At 48.0% G+C, this 22261-nt stretch overlaps 1 protein-coding gene and 1 long non-coding RNA gene across 3 annotated transcripts in view; both read right to left on the reverse strand.

Moving 5' to 3' along the window:
* Positions 1-22261, reverse strand: part of LOC308460688 — a 91290-nt gene that overhangs the window by 13967 nt on the left and 55062 nt on the right. The gene's annotated exons all lie outside the window — the stretch shown is intronic.
* On the reverse strand, positions 1556-22026 carry NR1H2 (nuclear receptor subfamily 1 group H member 2). Of its 2 annotated transcripts, none has more exons than XM_080976901.1 (10): positions 21892-22026; positions 19689-19816; positions 17620-17697; positions 17302-17421; positions 15868-16137; positions 12212-12456; positions 8740-8919; positions 6080-6179; positions 3091-3299; positions 1556-2219 (listed from the first exon to the last, which is right to left on the reverse strand). In XM_080976901.1, the coding sequence occupies exons 3-10, from the start codon at positions 17657-17659 to the stop codon at positions 2073-2075; spliced, it is 1311 nt and encodes a 436-aa protein (XP_080833027.1). In that variant the 5' UTR covers positions 17660-17697; positions 19689-19816; positions 21892-22026; the 3' UTR covers positions 1556-2072. The 2 variants fall into 2 exon arrangements, with proteins under 2 accessions (XP_080833027.1, XP_080833026.1); XM_080976900.1 differs by having other exon boundaries at positions 17302-17424.

The raw sequence follows: 22261 nt of genomic DNA on the forward strand, positions 1-22261 counted from the left end.
GAGTCGGTCATGACTGGACCTAATGGTCAGGGGTCTCTTTACCTTTACTCCCTAGTAAGTATGTTTAAAGATGGATCATTAATCTGGCCCAAACCCACTGGCTCCAAGGCCATTCCAATAAGCTAAGAGCTTTATCACTCAAGTTTTGTTTTCGTTTTTTGAGAAATCTAGGACTTCTGGATCCCATTTCAGTTTTTATTTTGTCTCTTCTCCAAAGAACTCAATAGTTGGAGATATTCCTCTCTTTCTCCATCTATTGCACCTTCACAACAAACATGTGAGGAAGCTCACGCTGAGAGAAATTACTGGCCCACCAAGTGAGCTTCATAACTGAGTGAGGATTTCAACCAGAATCTCACTCGTCCAAGACTCCACTCTGCACTGACATATACATTCTCTACATTAACTAGATCTCTTATAGCTGCCAGAAAACCTGCTACTGTTCTGGAGGACATACGCCCACCACCACCAAGGCAGGCTCCAATCCTCTTTGGCCTACAGGCCTCAAATATTTCTTAATAACAACACAGGGAGAGCCCTGTTGGATCAGAGCAAAGGTCCATCTATCCCAGCATCCTATTCTCACACTGACCAACCAGATTCAAAGTCTGTCTTCTCTTCTCTCTCTCCTGGGAAGAGAGGGAACCTTCTTTTCTGAAGCCAAGATGACATGGACTAGAATTGACCAAATATGGATAACTAGAGGAATGGCACCAAAGATAAAGAAAGTAGAAAAAGACATTGATTTTCCAGTAGGTTTGGAAAATCAATGTCTTTTTAACTGTTTTATTTTGTATGTTTCTTTTTTATTCTTTACTTTTTTGTTATATTTTTAAAACTTTACTCTTTTTTCTGTATTCTGTATTTTTTGTATTTTTTGAAACTTTAATAAATATCATTAAAAAAAAAAAAAGTCTGCAAAGAAGACCCAAGTTCAACAATGCTCTCTCTAGGCTTGTGGTTCCCAGATACTGGTATTCAGAGGCATACTGTCTCCAATAGTGGAGGTAGAACTTAAGCTTTCTCCTCCACAAACTGATCTAATTTTCTCTTAAAGCCATTAGTAATGTCTCCCATCCCTACCCTCTGAATTGCTCTGGGCTTCTGCTCTCAACCCATCCCTCAAAGCTGTAGGCCAAACCTTTAAAGCCCTAAACGGTCTCGGCCCAGTATACCTGAAGGAGCGCCTCCACTCCAGCTGTTCAGCCCAGACACTGAGGTCCAGCTCTGAGGGCCTTCTGGCAGTTCCCTCACTGCAAGAAGTGAGGTTACGGGGAACCAGGCAGAGGGCCTTCTTGGTAGTGGCACCCTCCCTGTTGAAACACCCTTCCATCAGATGTCAAGGAGATAAAGAACACAAGCTTTAGAAGACACCTGAAGGCAGCCCTGTATGGGGAAGTTTTTAATGTTTGATGTTACGTTTTTATATGTGTTAGAAGCTGCCTAGAGTGGCTGGGGCAGCACAGCCAGGTGAGCAGCGTGCAAACAGTAAAAATATTGTTATTATTATTAATCTCTTTCCATTCACACATACCGTCAACACCAGGCCAGATGCTTGGTTTGTCATGATCGGATTTATTTTTTATTTTTCTGGGCATAGCCCCCCATACCAGGCCACCCCCTCCCCAGTGGGGCACACCTAGAATGTCACGTAGGGCGGGGTGTGTGTGTGTGTTCATTCTTCAAGAGCAGGAGAAATGAGTCTTTGTGGGGAGGGGGCAGCCCCCTTGCATCTTTCCCCTACGCACCCCAGAAGCACAAATGTGACCGACACCTCCCCAAAACCAGAAGCGGGGGAGGCAAGCTCTGTAGGAAGTACAAGTAGATGGGGGTTGGGGAGGGGGCGAGACGGGGAAAAAGTGCTTAGTAACCCCCTTGATGCAGTTCCTCTGGTGGGATGAGTCCATCAGTTACAAGTCGTAATGCTGAGGTTCAAAAGAGTCCGTAGAAGGATTCCAAGAAAAGGAGTACGTGCGTTAAGAGAGACAAAGAGAAACAGAGAGAGAGAGAGAGGAGGAGAGACGTCTGTACGCTCCCCCATCTGTCCCCTCCCACCAAAAAAAAAAAAATGTCTACTCGTGTACATCCCAGATCTCAGAGAGAAGCGGCGGAAGTTTCTTGTCTTGAAGACGCAAAGCGAAGACCTGCTCAGAGTGCACGCTGCTCAAGGTCCGTAGGCTGACCAGTTTCATCAACATGCGCGGAAACATCAGGTGGTCCTGAAAAAGCCAGAGGAAGGGGAAACACGAGGGTTGGTCAGGTACCCAGCCACTCACGTTTGCTACTGGAAGGGCTATCTAAGACACCTAGCAGCTGGAGATGTAATAGGGACACCGAGGTCCAGCTCCGAGGGCCTTCTGGAGGTTCCCTCACCGCGAGAAGTGAGGTTACAGGAAACCAGGCAGAGGGCCTTCTCGGTGGTGGCGCCCTCCCATCAGATGTCAAAGAAATAAACTACTACCTGACTTTTAGAAGACATCTGAAGGCAGCCCTGTTTAGGGAAGTTTTTAATGTTTGATGTTTTATTGTGTTTTTGATATTCTGTTGGAAGCTGCCCAGAGTGTCTGGGGAAACCCAGCCAGATGGGCGGGGTATAAATATATTATCATTATTATTATTATTGTTATTTCAGGTTCATTCCTCCTCAGGTAGGGCTGAGAAAAGCTCCCTTCTGAAACCCTGGAGAGCTGATGCCAGTCAGAGTAGACAATATTCAGCTAAATGGACCAGTGCATCAAGGCAGTGTCTCCTATTCTTCTGTAACCTCGATTTAGGGCCCACTGCCATTTTCCATTCCTTGCTCTTCCCTTCTCTGCAGCCAAAGGGGAGGAGGTGACTTGAATTAGGGTTTTTTCTTCCCACCAGGAGACGTAAAGGTTTCAGGCTGAGGAGTCTCTCTTGAACCCAGCAGGGGAACTAGCGGGTGTCTCAGCGGCGCTTGGCCGCAGCCCAAGAGCAAATTCTGTGAGGCGTCCAAATATTTTTTGCCTCTTCGCCTGCTCAAACGATTTCCCATCACGTTGACTTCACCACCCGCCCTGTGCATTCATTGCCCCACTCCCCCACGCACGCCCACACGTCCCCGGACACCTGTGGGCGGTGGAGGCGGATATAAGAGCTGAGGGCCTCAATGTAGGGCTGTTGCAGAGCTTCCACCAGGCCGTGGTCCTGCACGTTGGGCCGGTCGGCTGAGAAGATGTTGATAGCGATGAGGAGGGCGTATTCCGCATCGTCCAGCTGCAGCTGCCGCATGGCCCGAGAGAACTCGAAGATGGGGTTGATGAACTCTACCTGCAGACCTGATGGTAAAACGAGGAGGAAGGAAACGAAAGCCGGAGCGTCAGGGAAAGAGAACGCACCTCGCTCATGACCACACAGAGACATATATTGTCCTTCGGTTTCACCAGGCCAGATTAGGCCCACCATTTGTCCCCAATTCACCTGCAAAGCCATTCTGACTGGGCCACAGCCCCCTGGTCTATAGCTGATGTCACCGTCAGGTGTGAGGCAGGTAAAGACATGACTGGGACTAAAGGCGGTGTTCTTGTTGTTGTTCTTCTTGTTGTTGTTGTTGATTAAATTTGTACACTGCCCTTCATCCATAGATCTCAGGGCAGTTCACCACATAAAATTACAATATAAAAAACACGAAATATATACAAGAATAACAAAAACAAACCAATACAATACAGTGTAACCTCGGTTTTCGAACGCAACCCGTTCTGGAAATCCGTTCAACTTCCGAAACATTCAAAAACCAAGGATCAAAGGCTGTCAGCAAGTTCAATGGGGGAAATTGAGAAACGTGCTTTGGAAGCTGTTCAAAAATGGAAGCATTCACTTCCAGGTTTTTGGCATTTGGCTTGTGAAACGTTTGGCAGCCGAGACGTTCGAAAACTGAGTTTTGACTGTAACCCCCTCTCCCACAACACATTTAAAAGAGCATGGGTTGTCAATCAGGGCCTGTATACCTGAAGGAGCATCTCTACCCGCATCGTTCAGCCCAGACACGGAGATCTAGCTCTGAGGGCCTTCTGCCTGGTTCCCTCACAGCAAGAAGTGAAGCTACAGGGAACCCAGCCAGATGGGTGGGGTAGGAATAAGAAGGCGAAGGAGGAGGAGGAGGAGGAGGAGGAGGAGGAGGAGGAGGAGGAGGAGAAGGAGAAGGAGAAGGAGAAGGAGAAGGAGAAGGAGAAGGAGAAGGCCTGCCTGAAGAGGAATGCTTTTGCCTGGCACCTTAAGGTGTACAGTCGTACCTTGGAAGTTGAACGGAATCCATTCCGGAAGTCCGCTGGACTTCCAAAACATTTGGAAACCAAACTGTGGCTTCTGATTGGAAGCTGTGGAAGCCCCGTTGGACGTTCAGCTTCCAAAAATACTTCGCAAACCGGAACAGTCACTTCCGGGTTTGCAGCATTCAAGAGCCAAAACATTCGACTTGCAAGGCGTTTGGGATCCAAGGTACAACTGCATAATGAAGGCGCCAGCTGAACCTCCCTGGGGAGAGCATTCCACAAATGGAAGCCGCTGCAAAAAGGCACTGCTGATCAGCAGCACCCGAAAAGCCCTGCACAAAGTCCCGAGCATGGCACTTTGCTAGCTCTGGGATAAAGAAAAGCAATAGTAAGGGAAGCGCCTCACAGAGCTACAATTCCTAGAGTTCCCTGGGATTGGTGGTTAAACCACTCTAGGAATTGTAGCTCTGTGAGGGGAGTAGAGGGTCTCCTAAAAACTCTCAGGACTAGACTTCCCAGGATTCCTTGGGGAGAGACTGTTTAAAGTGGTATGATACTGCTTTAAATGTATAGTGCAGATGAAGCCAGACTTGTGCCTGGGAAACATCTGGGAAAGCAGTACAAGCAAATCCTCGCCAGAAACAAACTACAAGCAGAGACAGGAAACATGGAGATTGTGAAGCCATATTTACATATTTGTTTCCCTCTGGCAGAAAAGGACCTCCCCAGAGTGTGATGCATAACAAACTGCACATTGAACAGGCAGAACAGAGAGAAGCCAAGCCAGAGGGTCTGAGATAGACACACCCTTTATTTGCTTTAAAAAAATACAAAATACGAGATGAACTCAAATCAACCCTAGTAAGGAAACTGACTGGATTCCAGATCTCTTAGTGGTACTGTCCCCTTGTCAGGCCCACTGCTGCAGAAAGAAAGAAGGCTAAAAAGGAATGTAAACTCTTGTCAAACATGCCATGGCAACACAGCCATCCTTAGGCTGTCCTTTCACCTGACTTGTAAGTAGATAATTGTTGATACACAAAGGAATTAATGGTGTGAATCACCTGAAAAGCAGACCAACTCTTGATGCTCCAGGCCAGACAAATGTGTAACCTTGAATGCATATGAAAATCCTCGAACTGCCTTCTTAAAAAAACAAAAGAAGTCCCACTGCCCCCCCACCCACACAAAAAACCCTTCAACTTTCAAATCTACCCCAAAAAAATTGGAAGAAGAAAAAAATGCACCTGCTACCTTTCCATTCAAGATACGACTTCTGTACTTGGCCAGAGTCTGCCAAAGCTTTGCTAATCTCACTGCAAAATCAGTGCTAGCAAGGAGATTCTTTTGGGAGGGGAGTTGCAACTCTGTTCAGACATGCCGGGTGCTGCGATGCCCTGTCATTTCCACATCTAGCGAGAGGAATGAGCCTTGTGTGTGGCAAGAGCCTGGATGAGGCAACTGCTGGGGCTCCCCAGCCCCTCGCTGTGCTTATTTATGACCCCCTGGCAAGGTAAAAACAAGGGCAAAAACGCAAAAGGTGCAACATACTTTTCTTTAGAAAGAAGCTCTTTCTTGAGCAGAGGCAGCTGTTCTGGAGAGAGCTTGACACAACAGCACACAAAAACAGAATTTGTCGGTGTGCGCTTAATCTGACCTGAGGTCTGGGTGTGTCCTTTCTCTGTGAAGTAGGACAGAAACGCTCACATACACCCTCAAAAGGTATTGATCTTCCTTCCTGGTTCTTGGTATTCTTCTGGCCTGCCACTCCAAGGGGAAGAATTTTCTGGAAGGAGCCCCTCACAGCCCACACATACCTTCTCTCCTCTCCTTTCCCACCTCACCTGCACGGTGAAAGTCGTCCTTGCTGTAGGTGAAATCCTTAAGAAACGTGATACACTGGGTCTCGTGGTTGTAGCGTCTTGCTGTCTCCAAAAGCATGATCTGTGGAGGCAGGGCAGGGGGTGAAGTTGTACCCCTCTCTTGGAAAAAAACTGTCCAGCATACATGGCACAGACATATATGGACTAACTGACTAGGCCACATAAGTTCCAGGCACCTTTCCCCCCCTAAGTTAAACCCATTCTCTTCCTTCCTTCATCGTTTCCCACATTTCTGACAGAAAGCCAGTGTGATGAAGTGGCGAGAGCAGCCTTTCTCAACCTTGGGTCCTCCGATGTTCTTGAACTACAACACCCATCATCCATGACCGCTGGTCTTTCCAGCTAAGGATGATGGGAGTTGTAGTCCAACAACCACCTGGGATCCCAAGGTACAGTCAGTTCCCTGGTAAGTGGGATTGATTGTTAAGCTGCTCTTGAGAACTGTAGCTCTGTGAGGGGAATGGAGGTCTCCTAACAACCCTCAGCACCCTTTACAAACTACAGCTCCCAGAATCCTATGCGGGAAGCCATGACTGTTGCAAGTGGTATCATAGACCCTTCAAGGTAAGGTGTGAAGGTGGCTTGAGTTAGTGAAACTTCGGTCCCATTTATTTCAGTGGGAACTACGTTAGTAATGACTTGATTTTAATTGATTCAATGGGACCCGTGTTCCACCATCTCAGTCTGAAATCGACACAATAAGAACAGAGGAAATATATATCAAACACAAACAATGATTCACACTGGCGGCGTTAGACCACTGTTTAGCATAGCAATCCTCTAGTGCAGATGCAAGGAGTTGGGAAGCTCCTGTTTTTCACAGCTACAGTTTATTGTGCCATCCTAACCCTATATTGTGGTTAATGTTAACCACAGTTTGAATCTGGCTTCTTTCAAACAAATCAAAATTATTATTCATTACAGTGGTACCTCGGGTTACATACGCTTCAGGTTACATACACTTCAGGTTACAGACTCCGCTAACCCAGAAATATTACCTCAGGTTAAGAACTTTGCTTCAGGATGAGAACAGAAATCGTGCTCCGGCGGCGCGGTGGCAGCGGGAGGCCCCATTAGCTAAAGTGGTGCTTCAGGTTAAGAACAGTTTCAGGTTAAGTACGGACCTCCGGAATGAATTAAGTACTTAACCTGAGGTACTACTGTACTGTTTGGGCCAGCATGACACTGTGGTTTAGCAAAAGCAGAAGCAATGGCTTCTAAACTCCTCTTTGTGGCTGTTCCGGAGGAGGAGGGGTGAAGGGGGACCTCATAGATTCCAGATCCAGTGAAGTTTATCCCTGTCATGCTAAACTATAGTTTAGTGCAAATCTAGATCCAGGAATTCTGTTCCCACAATAACTTTAAGACATTCACTGAGCCGGTAAACACATGTGGGGACTGTACCACTTCAGATTCATTGGACTGAATTGTGCTCCACCAAAATTTAAAAAAAAAATAAAAAAATCAGTGCATTTGGAAAGCTAACATTTTAGCACTAAGACAGAACCATTCTCCCTGAAATGCTGGCTTTCGACGCCCACCTCCACCTCCGGATTCAGTCACGTGAGCATACCAACCTACATTATGCTAAATCTAAAACCATCACCAGTGGGAAATCCAGCCTCTTGTCTTGCGCTCATTTTTCTCCCACACACTGCAATTACCCTCGAGTTGCTTTCACAGTAGAATTTCAGGCCTTGTTTGTCTCTGGAATCAGCAGGCCTGCTGCCACTGGATTAGGAATAAAGGAGACTGCTGCATATATCTGAAGGAGCGTCTCCACCCACATCGTTCTACCTGGACACTGAGGTCCAATGCTGAGGGCCTTCTGGCGGTTCCCTCGCTGCAAGAAGCCAAGTTACAGGGAACCAGGCAGAGGGCCTTCTCGGTAGTGGCGCCCGCCCTGTGGAACGCCTCCAACCACATGTCAAAGAGATCAACAACTACCAAACTTTTAGAAGACATCTGAAGGCAGCCCTGTTTAGGGAAGCTTTTAATGTTTGATGCATTACTGTATTTTAATATTTGGTTGGAAGCTGCCCAGAGTGGCTGGGGAAGCCCAGCCAGATGAGCGGGGTATAAATAATAAATTATTATTATTATTATTATTATTATTATTATTATTATTATTACTACTAGTAGTAGTACTACTATTATTATTATTATTATTATATATTAAAAGCAGAAGATTTGTCCCCATAGCATCTTGTTGGATTGCAGTGACTCTCCAGGGTTTCAGTCAGGAAACTCATTCACACAATCGATTAAGCTGCCCTTTTTACCGGCAAATGCCGGGAACTGAAGCTGCAGACTTTAGCATTAAAATCACTGGCTCCCCTACCAAGATTCTACTTCCTGGTTCTTCACTGCTGTGGGATCTGCCGGTTCTTCCAAGCCTCTTCAGCTAGGTAAAGAGAACCACAACTTCTGGGACCGGAAGCGATGTTTCTAGCTGGCTTAAGATGCTAATGCTGCAGTCCTGACTCCACTTACCTGGGAGCAGACCCCAGTGAATTCAGCAGGACTTACTTCTGAGCAGATACGGTTAGGATTGCGGCCATATAATTTGTAAGCGACGAGTCGGGAGAAGCAGGAGACGCTCTACCCCCACTCTTGCTCACCTCGATGGTGGAGGCTTTGAGCAGCGCGATCTGGTCCTCCCGCGACAGCTGTAGGAAGCCAGGAACCTGCTTGGCAAAGTCCACAATCTCCTGCACCGAGATGATGGCCAGCTCTGTGAAATGGGCGAAGCGCTGTTGCCGTGCTTCTCGGCTGTTGGGATCGCTGCCCATAGGCCAGGGCTGGTAGCAGGCAGGCAGGCAGGGGCAGGAGGAGAAACATGGAAGGAGAGAGAAATAGAGAAATGAGGTCAGTCTAGGGCAGGAGACCCTTAACAATGCACAGGTTTCACCGATGCAATCCTAAGCCTTACCCCCAAACTGCTCTCCAAATCTCTCACCCACCCTGTATGATCGACAAGGGGGTGGGAATCAAGAAGACAAGAGCCAGGGATCCCTTCCAAACAAGATCCAGAAACCCATGCTCTCCAACTCTCCCCTGGTTATTCTTCTTAACCACCAGGATTACCATGACTCTCCCCACACATCCAGCAAAATGTACCCATTCTGAGTACATTGAACAGGGCCTGGATAGCTTAGCTGGTTAGAGCGTGGTGCTGATAATGTCAAGGTTGCAGGTTCGATCCCCATAAGGAACAGCTGCATAGTCCTGCATTGCAGAGGGTTGGACGAGATGATCTAGAGTTCTATGATTTTATGATTCTTGAGTCAAGAAAACATATTTTGTGATGGGGGGTGGCGACAGAGGAAGAGGATTGAAATGGGAGGGAAATCAGGGGTAAAAACAGATTAAACAAACTTAAACATCCTGGCTCCAAGGACCCCCAAAATTATGCGAGGTGTTCTGTACGTCTAGTAAGCTCAGGTGCGAGTCAATGTTAAACACAGCACTTGCTGTGTACATAACTTGTTTAACTAACCTATCAAGGCAGATTGAGCAAGGCAGGCCAATTCAAGGTTTGTTTTTGTTTCTTTTTATCAGGATAAATAAGCATCTTGGTTCAAGATAGGAAATGGGGATACTGGTCTGGTTCAGAAGTCGGGCCCGTCTCTGAAAGACATGCCTTTTACAGTGGTACCTCGGGTTACATATGCTTCAGGTTACATACATTTCAGGTTACAGACTCCGCTAACCCAGAAATAGTACCTCGGGTTAAGAACTTTGCTTCAGGATGAGAACAGAAATTGTGTGGTGGCCGCGGGAGGCCCCATTAACTAAAGTGGTGCTTCAGGTTAAGAACGGTTTCAGGTTAAGAACAGACCTCGGAACGAATTAAGTACTTAACCCGAGGTACCACTGTATTCCCATTTGAACACATTTATTTGTATTGCGTTGGGGTAAGGAAGACCAGCTACAGAGCCCATTCCGATGTCTCTAGAACCAGCGAAAATGGGTGCGGAAGTTGACATATTTGCCACATGCCCCTGCATCCATCCTTTAACAAAGGATGACGTCTTCCTGAGCCCAGATCTGCCCCCCTTGAAACTCACAGTCCTGCTCCCATTGCCAGAAGGCTTCCCCACCCTGACAGCCCTCCTCCACTTTCTTTGCAAAAGTATGGGGCAGAAAGGGCTGCTGGGAAACAGAGAAGTGTCTGCTTCTCATTCTCCTCCTCCCCACCCAATCTCTTTTATAACCTTGCTTTGGTGCAGGCAATTGAAAAGCACCAGTCATCATGTGTCGGTGAGCAATGAGGGGGCGGGAGTCTGCCCTGGGACAGGCGACGGGATTTGCAGGGAAGAATGCATTGTAGCTGGAGCTGGAAAAGGGGAAAAGATTGGGGAAAGGGGGACATTCCACAGACAGGGTGTACGGAAGCGTCTGGGAGATGGGCAGCAGCCTTAGAAATAAAACCACAGAAGTTACAAGCCAGCAATGTATAGATGTTTGTTGCTGTACTTCCATGCTGACTGTGGAGAAGAAGAAACTGCCAGCTCAGCAACCGGCATGGAAATGCAGACTACTAGTCTCTTAGCAGGCTAGTTAAAAATAAAATAAAACAATTGGCCTTCCACCAAGCTGACTAATGGAGCAGGGAGGAATAGAGTGATTCATCTCCTTTCCTTCAGCCTGTTGAATTTCTTTTTTATACTTTTCAGGTTTATACACTTCACTGATTTTACAATCATTTTGACATTTCAAAACTTGACTTCCTTCTCCCTCTTTCTGTGTTTCCTTAAATTTATTTTTAATATCTTCTGCATATCCAAATTAACTTCATTTGCTCATTTCTTCATCTTCTTTAAATATACAGTCATACCTCTTGTTACGTTTGCTTCAGGTTAAATCTCTTCAGATTGCGTCCTGCAGCGACCCAGAAGTACCGGAAAGGGTTATTTCTGGGTTTCACCGCTTGCGCATGTGCAGACGCTCAAAATGACGTCACGTGCATGCGCAGAAGCGGCGAATCGCGGCACGCACAGATGCGGGTTGCGTCTGCTCATGTCTGGAACGGATCCTGTTTGCAACCAGAGGTACCACTGTATACCCCTATAAAACTGCAGGTTACTGTATAACAGTACTGTAATCCTGCCAGTGTTCTTATCTGTTTACAATTTATCTGCAAATATTCAATAAACCATTTCCATTCTTTTTATAAAAAGTTTGCTATCTTGATTTCTTATTCTTCTGGTAAGAGTTGCCATTTCTGCACATTCCATAAGTTTTTGTATCCATTTTTCCTTTGCTGGGACCAGCCTGCTAAATATCTGGGCTGGCTGAGGAGGAAGAGACTTGCCTTCTGCTGCAGAAAGCACAGAAACAATGAGCTGGTGGGAGACTGCTCAAGGTACCTCGACTATAAAATTGGAGAAACTGAGAGAGATATAGCCGAACAGGCAGCATATCTCTTCTTTCTCATATCCAAAAATGCAAGAAGGGCTTTTACACTCGCCAGAAGCTCAGCTCTGCCCTCGCTGGTCCTGGAAGGATCCTTTAAAAAAGTCCCATATGCTCAGTGACTTTGCACCTGTTTATTGGGGGATATAGGAAGCCCAGAGCACTTGTTCTTTAGATGTCCCTTTTATGAAGAGGCACGTAGTGAGACCATTGATCCCCTGCTGGTGAGGCTTGCTGACCTCCCGAAAAGGCAAAAATTCGACCTTTACCTGTTAGGCAAAGATAATAAGACGACCCGGATGGTCGCCAGATTCTGTGTACAGATCTGTAGGCACAGACCATCCCCCGACTCAAACTAGTTCGTTAAGAAAATCCCCAAACTCGGTTCCATGGGTGACTCTGAGTCATCTCTCTGCGGTAGCTTATCTTAAAGTGTCTATACGCTTATAAATTTTAAATTTATTGTTGCACATGGTTTTAAATGTTTGTTTTCCTTTTGGGATTGTACCCCCAAGTGTGTTTTATAAGCTAGTCTCCGACCGTAATAAATTATCTATCTATCTAATAAAGTCAGGCATTTCTGGAGCATCAGAGCTGGGACGCGATACGAACGAGAGCTGAACTTCACATAACTTGCACGCCCATACTTCCATTGCTAATATCGTCTTCGATTACCGTGACTTTGGGCTGGTCACTGAAGCTCCTCTTGTTGCACTGCTGTTGTGCTGCTACCAGCTGCCGGATCATGCCCTCCTGCTGGGGCGTGAGGGGGGCTGGTTCGGGCTGGGGCAAAGAGGGGTCGCAGGGCAGAGGCGGGACTCGTAGAACCTCGCCACCGCCCCCCTCGCCTCCCGACGCCCCTTCTCCCTCCTGCTGTTTACGGATCTTCTTCTTACGGATCTGCTCTTCCGACAAAACACCTAGAGAGAAGGAGAGGGGAGGAGTTATTGAGAACGGGTGGGATCACAAAGAGACATCTCAGTTGTTCCTGCTACATACCGGTATGCCCCAAGGAGGACCTTAAGGTCCATAAATAGCAACACCCTAGAGGTCCCAGGCCCTAAGTAAGTTAGATTAGCCTCAACCACAGCCAGGGCCTTTTCAACACTGGCTCCGGCCTGGTGGAACGCTCTGTCTCATGAGACCAGGGCCCTGCGGGATCTAATTTCTTTCCGCATGGGCTGTAAGACAGAGTTGTTCCACCTGGCCTTTGGCTTAGAATCAATTTGATTCCCTCCCCCTCTTTCTTTTTTCCTTTCTCCTCCTGTGAAGAGGCTGCATTTTAATGTTGTATTTTAATCTTGTTTTTTAAGTTGTATTTTAATCAACTTGTTTTTATTATTGGTTGTTAGCTACCCTGAGCCCGGTCTTGGCTGGGGAGGGCAGGGTATAAATAAAAATTATTATTATTATTAAAATTTATTATTATTATCAGCATCCCCAATCCTCTGACTCATCCTCTGACTCATCCCCTGAAGTCCCTGGCTGTGAAATGTCTCCCTGAACTCTGCCTCCTGCAACCATTACTAACGTTTAGACACGATGACACATCTTCCCTATTTGTCCAACTCTCTAATTAACATGAACTGCTTTTAGAAGTGCGTTTTTTGGGTAACCACATTGCTGGTTTCTGTGTGGCTCAGACTCCAGATCCCATGTGCCCCAGCCAGCATGGCCAATGATCACGGATGATGGGAGCCACAGGCGCCATCTATGTGGAGGGCCATGGGTGCCCGGTCACTCACAAATTTTCAAAGAAGGGGCCAGGCACCCACAAAGTTCCACGTAGCACGTCGCGCAGCCCTGGGCATCTGCGGGGGCAAGCTGGCGAACCTGATGGGAGTTGTAGTTTAGCAACATATCTTGAAGGTTACAGATTCCCCCCTCCCTGCTCTGTATTATTTTAAATCAGGCTTCCTCAAACTCGGCCCTCCAGATGTTTTTGGCCTACAACTCCCATGATCCCTAGCTAGCAGGACTAGTGGTCAGGGATGATGGGAATTGTAGTCTCAAAACATCTGGAGGGCCGAATATGAGGAAGCCTGTTTTAAATCTTCTTTTTTTTTCACAAGTTGTTTGTCGCCAGCAATTTACAGTGGTACCTCGGGTTAAGAACTTAATTTGTTCTGGAGGCTCATTCTTAACCTGAAACTGTTCTTAACCTGAGGTACCACTTTAGCTAATGGGGCCTCCCGCTGCTGCTGTGCCGCCATTGCATGATTTCTGTTCTCATCCTGAGGTAAAGTTCTTAACCCAAGGTACTATTTCTGGGTTAGCAGAGTCTGTAAACTGAAGCGTCTGTAAACTGAAGCGTCTGTAACCTGAGGTTCCACTGTATAATGTATTGCTGGGATCAAGGATCTACAGATGCACTTTCACTCCGGCAAGAGCGCAGCCCCCCTTCCCCTGGGCTTAGAAAAGGCAGAGTCTGTGAGGACCGGCTGGTTTCAGAACCACAGATGAATGGAAGCAGTTCTCCCTCGTGTTGCACTGATCTTCGGAGAGCTGTGGGACTTCTTTCTGCTTTTGAGATGTAGCACAAGGAAGATGAGCTCCCATCTCTTTCCTCAACCGCAGAGGAGGTCAACGGCTCACCAAACCCCATCCCACCCCCCCAGTTATGTTGGGTGACAGCATTGCATAATGCCATAAACCCCTGTCTCCCTCTCTCTGGAGGGAACACAAGCAGGGGAGGGTCAAGACAAGAACAAGAGTTGCCAAGGGTTCTTGACAACCAGTGCTTGAAATCTTAGCGCTGTATCGAATCAAGTTCTACTCAGAGCAGAAACTACTGAAGTTAATGGACCTAAGTTTGTCACGTGGGCCTTGTTGGCTGTGCTGCCACTGGGCCACCCAATTGGTGATGCACAACAGGGCCTTTCAACGGTGGCCCCCTGCTTGTCGAATACCCTCTCTGGTGAGTTGCGCTTGACTCCATCATTATTCACTTTCAGGAGGATTCTGAAAACATTCCTGTTTACCTAGGCGTTTGGTAGCTGAGGAATACTGTTCCTAGCAACCCCAAGATTGTTGGACGGAAGCACATTTTTAACCATTAACTGCTTTTGGATGTTTTCTAATTGTGATTGTTTTTAGAATGTTTTAATTGTTTTACAATCGTGCATCTGTTTGCCGCCCTGGGCTCCTTGGGGAGGAAAGGTGGGATACAAACCTAATAATAATGCTGATTTACTTGAATGGCTCTGATAATGGCTAAGCTTGGATACAGCCCTTAACCTTAAGGATACCTTAAGTGTCACCTCTTCCCATACAAACTGAACTGGACCGTGTGCCTGTCATCTGAGGCCCTTCTCTATGTCCCCCATTGTAGAGAGGTTTGGAGGATGGCAACAAGAGAACAGGCCTTTTCTGTGGTGGCTCCCCGACTGTGGAATGCTCTCCACAGAGAAGCTTGTCTGGCTCCAGAATTACATGTCTTTAGGGGCCAGGCAAAAACATTCCTCTTTGCCCAGGCCTATGGCTATTAAATAATCTGATGGCCTGTGAAAGTGTGGGGGAAGACGACCGTTATTAACTATTTTATTATTTGTCTGTCTGCCATAATGTTTTTTTAATGTTTTTATTACTGATCTTCTGTAATGCGTTTTTAATGTTGTACATCACCCTGAGATCTTTTGATGAAGGGCGGTATAGGTAAAGGTAAAGGGACCCCTGACCATTAGGTCCAGTTGTGGCCAACTCTGGGGTTGCAGCGCTCATCTCGCTTTATTGGCCGAAAGAGCCGGCATACAGCTTCGGGGTCATGTGGCCAGCATGACTAAGCCACTTCTGGCAAACCAGAGCAGCGCACGGAAACGCCGTTTACCTTCCCGCCGGAGTGGTACCTATTTATCTACTTGCACTTTGACATGCTTTCGAACTGCTAGGTTGGCAGAAGCAGGGACCAAGCAACGGGAGCTCACCCCGTCGCAGGGATTCGAACCGCCGACCTTCTGATTGGCAAGTCCTAAGCTCTGTGGTTTAACCCGCGTCCCAGAAGGGCGGTATATAAATTGTAATAATAATAATAATAATCTGGAAGTTGTAAACTACACTGAAGTCTACAGTAGTGGAAAGGTGGGATATAAAATATTTAAAACAGGGCTGGGGAACCTCTGGCCCTCCAGACTTTTGCCAGACTCCAACTCCCATCATCCATCACCATTATCCATGCTGGCTGGGGCTGATGGGAGTTGGAGTCCGGTAAGCTTCCTCCCTGGGCCTGCTTAAAAAAGAAAACAAAGCAGGCAAACAATTTCCATTTTTGCCTCTTTCCCCCAAGCTTTTGTCACCCCAGATCTCAGCTGTGCCTCTTCTCACCAACTACTCACATTCCTCTCGCATGCCCGCCTGCCGGCACTTCTTCAAACGGCACTCCTGGCACTTCCGGCGCATGTACATGTCCATGTGGCACTGCCCACTGCCCTTGCAGGTATACTGCGCCCCCTTGATGACGCTGCGCCGGAAGAAGCCCTTGCAACCCTCGCAGCTGAGGACGTTGTAGTGGAATCCCGAGGCTTTGTCCCCGCACACGCTGCACACCTCATCACCCAGCATCTTGGGGGCAGGGCCCTTCTTCCGTTTGCGGGTCGGCTCCTCAGCTGCAGAGGGAAGGAAAGTGGCTTAATGGAAGCCTGCAACCCGCCCCCCCCCGGCTTCTTGGTTACGATTTCCGCATTGGGCACCATGCTAAACTATGATCTGGCACAGGAGCAGGGAACCTGTGGCCTTGCAGATATTGCCAAACTTCCCATAAGTCCCTGCCGGCATGGCCAGGGATGATGACGCGAGCTGTAGCCTGGAACCAACTGGAGGGCTGTAGGCTCCCCATTCTTGGTTTATTTATGGAGTTGTGAGCCAGCCTCACCTCCTCACAGGCTAACCTGTTGTCTTCCTTCTCCCACTTGGATGGAGGGTGGAGTTTGGGGTCTTTCACTCCTGTGTTTGGCTAACCACAGTTTTGTTGTGTTGTCTGACCCAGGAAACCGTGGTTAACATTAACCAGGCAGAGGGCCTTCTCGTTAGTGATGCCCTCCCCTGTGGAACGACCTCTTTTCAGATGTCAAGGAAATAAACAACTATCTGACTTTTAGGAAACATCTGAAGGCAGTCCTGTTTAGGGAAGTCTTTTAATGTTTGATATTTTATCATGTTTTTATTATTCCGCTGGGAGCTGCCCAGAGTGACTGGGGAAACCCATGAGGATGGGTGGGGTATAAATAATAAAATTATTATTATTTATCATTATTATTGCTATGTTTGGTTCCAACAAGCCAACTTCAGAACCGGAGGCTGAAGTAAAAAGCCGCTGGCATTATTATTTGCTGCCACTGAGCGATTTTTAAACTCACATTTGTAAAGGCCTTAAGGAACAGCAGGGCCACAGAATCATAGAAATATATACAGTAGTACCTCGGGTTAAGAACTTAATTTGTTCTGGAGGTCCGTTCTTAACCTGAAACTGTTCTTAACCTGAGGTACCACTTTAGCTAATGGGGCCTCAAGCTGCCACCACGCTGCAGCAGCACGATTTCTGTTCTCATCCTGAAGCAAAGTTCTTAACCCGAGGTACTATTTCTGGGTTAGCAGAGTCTGTAACCTGAAGCGTCTGTAACCTGAAGCGTCTGTAACCTGAGGTACCACTGTAGTTGGAAGGGACCACTAGGAACATCTTGTCCAACCCCCTGCAATGCAATACAGGAATCAACAGCCAAAAAAATTCAGTTAAAGAAATACAAAGCCGTCTACATTCTTCTCAAACTCACCCGCACTGTGTGTAGAGCTCTCTCCATCGTCTGTGCAAACCACCTCGATTTTCACAGTGCTCTGAGACTCTGGCTTTTCCTTTGACCACTCGTCTTTGACCTGAGAAGCGGGCTCCCCATCTTCTGTGTGTGGGGGGTGTTGTTTTTTTTTGGGGGGGGGGAGAAAGAATAGCAATGGAGAATGAGGCAAGGAAGTGAAGAAAAACCAAAGAGTTATATTGTTTTCTTTAAAAAGCTGTTGTCCATTCAGGAGTAGTGGGCTGTCTGGCGGTGGGGAGGGGTAGGCAAGTGGTAAGTAGGTTTCAGTAGGTGGCTTACCCAGTGGTAACTGAAGTTCATTGGTGCCCGTTTTGGCCATCTCAGGGTGTCAGCCACAGCAGCATTGCATAGCCAGCCCTGGAATCAGGCAGACAAACAAGAGACAGTTCAGCCAATTTAAGAAACGGCTATATACCAAGTTAAACCACAGGTCCATCTACCTCAGTGTATTCTGTTCTGACCGACAGCAACTCTCTGGGCTTTCAAGTAGGGGAGATCCCCAGTCCTCCTGAACCAGGGACCTTCTGCACCTCTCTTTAGCAAGAGTTAACCAGCAAGTTTCACAAAGGTGGTGTAACTCTTGAGCAACGCCCAATTCCCCTCCTCAGAGCTCAAATTTCTCGGGTGGTTTAATACTCAAGTCTCTCTTTATAGGGAATTCTGGGAATTGTATCTGCAGGAGGGGAGGGCAATAGGGGGTCTCCTAACCATTTTCACTCCCCTTAGCAAACTACAGTTCTCAGAGTTCTTTGTGGGGAAACCCAAGGCTGTTTAATGTGCTACGACACTTTTAAAAACGGATAGTGCCAATGTAGGCTTCCACCAGTCTGCTTCCTCATTTCTCCTCCATTTCCATGGAAAAGGGAGAAAAGCAGCATTTCCTCATGTTGCATCTTGGAGGGTCGGGGGCAGGGAGGAGGTGATTTAACTTGATGGGGGAAATTTGGGGGTGCTGCAATTTGGTCCTCCTGCCATTTATTTCTGAAGGGTGGCAAAAGAGCCGTCCAAATACAGCACCTGCTTCCCGTTATCTTCCTACGTTCAAGGAGGGAACGAAGGGCCTCTTCTGGCCTACACCTGCTAGCTCCTATGAGGGCCAGCCCAAGGCATTTTGCTGCCTGAAGCGGCACAGGAAATTAAACCAACTTCCGTCTCTGAGTCAAAGGCCACAGCAGCCCAAGGCTGGCCAAATTATTAGATACCTGAGGCAGAAAACCCCATAGGGGCTTCTGCCTGGGAGCAAAAAGCACAACAATACATTTGCTACCTTTACATGACATCCAAAAGAAGCCACCTGAGGCCATATTTCTCTGCCCAATGGTAGAGCCAGTCCTATCTCCTGCCATACTGATGTCCATTACCCATAAATTCAAACTCTGGGTCACCCTACGTACTTTAAAAACCATCGATTCAAGAGGGATTAAAGAAGGTACTTCTGCATTCAACTTCTCCTAAAATGAAGGTAAGGAGGCTGCTGCGTCAAGATGCAAAGACGGCTACTAGTTTAGACAGCACTAAAAGCGGATTTGCACAAATTCATGGCAAGCAAATTTACTTCTCTGAGCTGTGATGGTTGAATCATGGGCTTCTCAGAGGCAAAGCTCTCCTTACGCACTTATTTTCTACTCCAGAAGATTTTTAGGGGGCTCTGAGTCTTCTTCACACACTTCTGGAGCCTTCTCCCCAAAATGGTCAGCACAACGTCAGAAGGTATATTATTTATAAGGGAAGAGGGGTGATCATTTTGACCTCTCTGTACCCAACAACTATGCAACTTGCCCATCCTTTCGTTCCACTCCTCTTTTCTTAGCTGAGATTAAACGAGTTTGGATTCGGAAAACCTTGGGCTTTTCCAGCTCAGCCAGAGTCCAGCTGAATTGTAAGTCCCTCACTCCATTGCAACTTTGTGAGTCCCTGAAAAGGGGTGTTCCAGGGGCGTTGTGGGGGTGAGGCAATGCAAGGAGAGACTTAACGCCTGTTCAACTTGGCCATGCAACCTAAAAGGACCCAATCCTCAACGCCTGAGTCCACACACGCCTGCTGGCTCAGCTGGCAGCAGCCTCCCCCCCAGAGGTTCCTGAACAGAATTTGCAACAGGTTAACTTACACTGGCCTGAGATACACCACCTTCCTATAGTTAGGATTGCTCTGACTGCCTTTTGGTTCCATATTTCCCTGCCCATGAAGTTTCCTCTCTCCTACTGTTTCACTCACATCTTTTACAGCTTTTCACTGATATATACACACACATGTGTGTTCTCTCTGTGACACACACACACATTGAAACATTTCCCACCCACTTTTCCCCACGTACAATGAGAAAATACAGACTTGCCCTTAAAACTCACCTTTCTCCCCACAGTGGGGAAGAGACTCAGCTATTTGACAGCCACATGGCAGGGCTTATGGGGCAGAAGCACGGCAGTGGGGAGGAGGGGCAGTCAGCCAAACAACAGACCTGGGGGCAGGATGCAACCTGAAAGGGAAAGAGGAGACAGGTATCAACATATCCCCCTCATGCTCCCATGCATTCTACACATGATGGAAAGAGGGAAATTCCCTCTTCCTCCTCCAGTTTGACACACTAACCATTTACATTTTCCGAAATGTAGAGTTGGAAAGGTAATCTGGTCCAACTCCCTGCGATGTAGCCATCTTTTTGCCCAATATAGGGCTCAAACTCACAACCCTGGGATTGAGAGCCTCATGCTCTACCAACTGGGCTATGTTAAACGACGTACACAAAGTTCTGAGCTAGCTATGGAGATCCCGACAATCTCAAGAAATACGCACAAGGCAGGGGTTGCAAATATGGTACATGCCAGCTGTTTCTGAACTACAACTCCCATCATCCCTGCCCATTGGTCACGCCAGCTGAGACTGATGGGAGCCGGAGTGCGCCAACTGGAGGGCACAAAGTTGGCTACCCCAGCTGTAAGGAAACTCAGCAATACTATCGCCATCCCCTGTGAGTTCAGAGGTGAGTCGAAATGGCAGAAGAGGGAGGTATGAGTAAATTTAAGGGAATTCCAAGGTTTGCAGAAGTGCAGGAACATCTTTAGAAGGGGAAAAATCACAACAGGCCAACGAAGACTGTGCATGCTCAATGGCTGTGAAATACTGACTGGCTGGGGTGTGTTGAAGGGACAAATGTTGGGGTGAGGGCGTTCAATTTATTATCCTGGAAGATAGCCGACATCCTGGACAGAAGTTGCACTTCACACTGCAACATGGTGTTGCAGTTCCCAACTTATTCCTTCCAACCCACACCCAGTATTCCAGATGGTGGGGGCTTGCGTAAAGCGGCTGTGTGGCAGAGGCGAGACTCAAAGCAGGAACTCCCAGATTCATAGCTCAGCCTCTTCACCACTGAGCTGCTACTCAGCATGGCATTTTGTTCCAACACCACAAACCAGAGCAGGTTCCAATTGCCTATAACCCTGGGCATAGCTTTCAAAGGCTCTGCCATTCCCCACAGCAACTCTCTGTCTCTCTCCAGGGCCTTTGAGGACTTATAAGGAAATCAGCCCTGAGTGCTCACTGGAAGGACAGATCCTGAAGCTGAGGCTCCAATACTTTGGCCACCTCATGAGAAGAGAAGACTCCCTGGAAAAGACCCTGATGTTGGGAAAGATGGAGAGCACAAGGAGAAGGGGACGACAGAGGACGAGATGGTTGGGCAGTGTTCTCAAAGCTGCGAACATGAGTTTGACCAAACTGCGGGAGGCAGTGGAAGACAGGAGTGCCTGGTGTGCTCTGGTCCACGGGGTCACGATGAGTCGGCCACGACTAGACAACAACAACAAATTGATGTCTCTTCTTTTCACTTCCTCAGTGTGCTTGCTGGTGGTGGGGGGTCTCAAACAGGGGCAGGTGGTCTCTTGCAGATCAAACTGAAAAGGCAAAGCCTATTCTCCCCCAGATGCCATTACCCTCCTTGGAAGTGAGGCATCCCCCACCCCTGGGGATAGCTGGGTGGGGTGGGGGGGTAAATCTAGTAAATAAAAAGTAGAAATTGTAGGAAGGTTTGGACAGATTTTTCTGAGCGCTTGGGGTCAAAAGAAAGTAAGTCAAAACAACTGTTGTTGTTGAGACATTTCATTCCGAATCTGCTGGGCAGAGCCAGATGATGATGACAGGTGGGTGTCCTGCCGCCCCCTAACATAAATCCCGGCTACGCCTATGCCCCCCGCCCGAGATCCTTGCTGCGCAAGTGCCATAATTAGGGATCCTCGGCGCTCGCCCCTCTCAGCGAGTCTGCGATCCTAAGTATAAAGCCCCTCTGGACACGGCGGAAGTTGCCTCCGAGCAAACCTTTGAAGCGATGGCGCAGCAAACCGCTGAGATCGACTGCCCGCGCCGAGCCCCCGGGGTGCGGGGGTGGGTGAAAAGGGGGGGGTTCTCTGTTCGCCAGATGTTGGCACTTTCTCGCGGGGGAGACCCACGCACTTGCAGGTGTGCGTGTCCGGCGGCCCCGATCCCACCCCCTCCCCACGGATCCGTCCCGGGACCTCGCGGCCACCTCTCGTGCGTCGCAGCCGCGACTTTTACCTGTCTTTTCAGGCTCTCCTGCAACCTCTCCGCTTGGGTATCCAAAAAAAGTGAAAACACTGTCTCGCACACAGGATCAAGGCGCTTCCGGGAACCCTTGCTAGGCGTCACTTCCCTTTCCAGCCTGGGAAACCACCCCTTCTCCGGCAGGCGCCTCCCCACCTTCCCAGCCAGCGCAAGGAGCCGTGGTCTGCGCGCACCGGAATATCCCGGAGAGGGAGAAGAGAGCTCCTCGGGTGCGCAGTAGTATTGGGAGCAAGTCGCAATCCTGAAGGGCCATTGCATATTTTTTCCCCAGTCACGCAGGAAAGCGGCGATTCGGTGGCTCCCTATGATAATGTCGATTTCACGTGGATCCGTCTCCCAAAAA

Source organism: Podarcis pityusensis, assembly GCF_964106645.2.
Source record: "Podarcis pityusensis genome assembly, chromosome: 13".
Taxonomy (NCBI): domain Eukaryota; kingdom Metazoa; phylum Chordata; class Lepidosauria; order Squamata; family Lacertidae; genus Podarcis; species Podarcis pityusensis.

Coding starts and splice junctions, on each gene's coding strand:
- NR1H2 (XM_080976900.1), bottom strand. CDS start 17,659: ATGGCCAAAACGGGCACCAATGAACTTCAGTTACCACTGG. Junction 17,425..17,619: donor TGAACTTCAGTTACCACTGG/GTAAGCCACCTA, acceptor CCCCACACACAG/AAGATGGGGAGCCCGCTTCT. Junction 3,300..6,079: donor GGACGACTTTCACCGTGCAG/GTGAGGTGGGAA, acceptor TTTTACCATCAG/GTCTGCAGGTAGAGTTCATC.